General features: G+C 40.1%; 1 protein-coding gene across 1 annotated transcript; it reads left to right on the top strand.

Moving 5' to 3' along the window:
- The first annotated feature begins 950 nt into the window (after positions 1–950).
- LOC131050573 (probable aquaporin PIP1-4) lies at positions 951–2,863 on the top strand. The gene is made up of 4 exons (XM_057984769.2): positions 951–1,526; positions 1,692–1,990; positions 2,079–2,219; positions 2,343–2,863. The coding sequence occupies exons 1-4, from the start codon at positions 1,196–1,198 to the stop codon at positions 2,433–2,435; spliced, it is 864 nt and encodes a 287-aa protein (XP_057840752.1). The 5' UTR covers positions 951–1,195; the 3' UTR covers positions 2,436–2,863.
- The last annotated feature ends 488 nt before the right edge of the window (positions 2,864–3,351 follow it).

Below are 3,351 nucleotides of genomic sequence, written 5' to 3'. Positions count from 1 at the left end.
ATATTTTAAAAATAAATAATTCTTCATTCATATTCATATATATACGCAACTTTAATTTTTACCATATAAATAAAACAAAATAGTTTTACCATATAAATAAAACAAAATAGTTGGTATGAAATTTTCCAAAAAAAAAAATTTAGATTCAAGAGTCCCGTTTCTAATCTCGAATGCTATAAGTATACTGTATTATCTGTTTTTTTGTCATTAAAAAGTTTCATTTCATTTATGATGATGCTTGACTGGACGTTTGTCCGTATTGAAATGAAAAATTTGATATTAAACTATATATATATTTATTCCCTGGCTAGGTGGAATGAGAGGGAATCAAAAACTTCGGACACTATAAAAACAAATGGACAACTGTTATTGCAACCCCGCTGAAAAGCCGTGCATTTTGTGAACGTCCCTCTCTTTTTATTATTAGTTTATTATAGAAAGCAAAACTTTTTTGACAGTCAAATTACAGTGTTGAAGTCCCGAATAAAATGGCACCGTAGATTTTTACTATCGTGACTGGTGAGTACATTACTCCATGCGCACTCGAGCCACCTTGAGCACGCCATACGGATAATGAGCGGTCGCCGTCAATTAACCAGATATCTTACACGTGTTAATGGGGTAGAGAGAATGAAGCCATGGGATATGCCATTCAGTTTTAAACGTTGTAAAATATAAACGTTGAGCGTCGTGGGTGGGGCTGGGGCTGGCGTCCTGGGCGGTGCAGTGGACAGCGACAGCCTATCACTCTTCACAGGGCTACAACAATCACTAACAACTAAACGCTCAAGTATTATATGGACTTCAGTTCATGTTAACCTTGTTAATGTTTAACGAAAAGTGAAACTCCGAACTGTTTGGAATGAATCCTGGTCGTCGCGAAAGTAGGTAGCGAAAAATCGTTCAGACAGTCTTTAACTCTCGATTATGAATCACGGGTACAGTAAGAAGGGAAGCTAAAGTCGTGGAGTGAGCAGAGTTGGTAAGATGTGGGCCATTAGTTCTGTAGACTGGCCGACCATGCCTTGCTGGCCATTATCATTTATCATCATGTCCTTGGCAATCAGCATCAACCATTCATCAGTTATCTCTTTTAAGTAGTGGTGTTGCCTCAGCTATTCAATTCAGGCATATTTCATTTTGCAATTACAGTTGCAGGGTTTGTGTAGGCACCAAAGAGAAAAAGAGAGTAGAAATGGAAGGAAAGGAGGAAGATGTTAAGCTTGGAGCAAACAAGTACTCGGAGAGGCAGCCACTGGGAACGTCCGCCCAGACTAGGGAAAAGGACTACACAGAACCAGGGCCTGCACCCCTGTTTGAGCCAGGGGAGTTCAAGTCATGGTCTTTCTGGAGAGCAGGAATTGCAGAGTTCATGGCAACTTTCCTCTTCCTCTACATCACCATCCTCACTGTCATGGGTGTGAAAAGATCAAATGATACGTGTTCAACTGTGGGAATCCAGGGCATCGCCTGGGCATTCGGAGGAATGATCTTTGCTCTTGTTTACTGCACAGCTGGAATTTCAGGTAAACTCAAAGGGCCTTCTGGGTTTTCATCTGAGGTCTTCTGGGCTTTGATCTAAGGGCTTTGTGAGTACCGTGGAATGATTTAATCGTTTTCTGGGTATTGTGGTATGATGTGTATATTGGCTGTGTGGGTATTGTGGAATGATGTAATGGCTTTGTGGACAGGTGGGCACATTAATCCGGCTGTGACTTTTGGGCTCTTCCTGGCGAGGAAGCTGTCACTGCCACGAGCTGTGTTCTACATGATATGCCAGTGCTTGGGCGCCATCTGTGGAGCAGGAGTGGTGAAGGGCTTCGAGGGCCACCACAACTATGAAATGCTCGGAGGCGGTGCCAATTCGGTAGCTCATGGCTACACCAAGGGTGACGGTTTGGGTGCTGAGATTGTGGGCACCTTTGTTCTTGTCTACACTGTTTTCTCTGCCACTGATGCCAAACGAAGCGCCAGGGATTCCCATGTTCCGGTATGTTACTTGTTTCGCCCTTTAATTAGCTCTTCATTTGCATGCCTATTATAGACGTTATTACTAACCCTAGAGAGCTTCTTTGCAGCTTTTGGCACCCCTACCAATTGGGTTCGCTGTTTTCCTGGTCCACTTGGCCACAATTCCCATCACAGGAACAGGCATCAACCCTGCTCGGAGCCTTGGAGCTGCTATTATTTTCAACAAGGATCACGCCTGGGATGACCAGGTTAGCATCTGCTTAACCCTGCTTGGTTTCTGTTAGATCAGACTAGCATATAGTAATCTGAGTTCTTTTTTTCCGTTAGATTAGCTCAGCATCGACTGATCTCAATTGGGTTTTTTTGTGCAGTGGGTTTTCTGGGTTGGTCCCTTCATTGGCGCTGGACTTGCAGCAATCTACCACCAGATGATCATTCGAGCTATCCCATTCAAACGCTCTTAGAAATGTTTATATCAGCAGGGGGCCTGTAGATAAAATGGCTGAGCTACCCTGTTTGGGTCTGAAGATTGGGATTTTGATTATTTCTGGAATCGGTCACTACCGTGCTTAAGTTTTCCTCCACCTGTTGTCCATCATAGGTTGTCCATCACAGGCGCTAGCGAATTGAAGGATTCGCACGTTTAGTTAATGTTGTGCATTATTAGCATGAGTGTAATCTTCTATCGTGTAAAATAATGGCTGCCCTTTAGGTAGGCGGTTATATTATGTAAATTTTGTGGGTTTGTAATCGAAGTACTGCTCTGGTTAATATTTTGTCAAGGTCCTGGGGTAAGCATTAGGTATTCACACTCCATATTTTAATAAATATAGAGTTTTTGTTGTAAACTATGTGCGGATTTTAATATTATTGTTATTTTAATTTTTAAGAAGATAGGTATCGGGCGTTTGTTTCAAAATTAGTTTGTTTCATGTACTTTTGAAGAGCCGATAGTATATTAGTTTTAATTAGATTTAGAAGAAAGCATTTCGTTTATGAAAAATCTGGTTTATCAATCAAATTTAAGAAATGGGTTTGATTAAAAGATTGAATATGGTCTGCATAATATTCTTGATAACTACCATCTAACTTTTTTAAAACAATTTACCACCTAATTTTTTTTTAAAACAATCTATCCAACATATTGAAATGGTTAAAGAAAAGTTTTGGCGGCAAGTTTAGCTTTGGAAACCATTAAAAGAAAATAATTTGTTACTGAGCAGCGTTACCGATCTGATGAATGCTTCATTACTGTTTGTATTTTCGCAATGTTTTTTTCCTTACTGCAAACTGTTAATGTTATTTATATGAAGAAACATGCTTCTCTTGTATAATAAATTGGTTCTCTTACATTTATTATACGGGATCTATGTTGAAATA

This window comes from Cryptomeria japonica, chromosome 4 (assembly GCF_030272615.1).
Source record: "Cryptomeria japonica chromosome 4, Sugi_1.0, whole genome shotgun sequence".
NCBI classification, from domain to species: Eukaryota; Viridiplantae; Streptophyta; class Pinopsida; order Cupressales; family Cupressaceae; genus Cryptomeria; species Cryptomeria japonica.
This window is presented reverse-complemented; position numbering and strand designations above follow the sequence as displayed.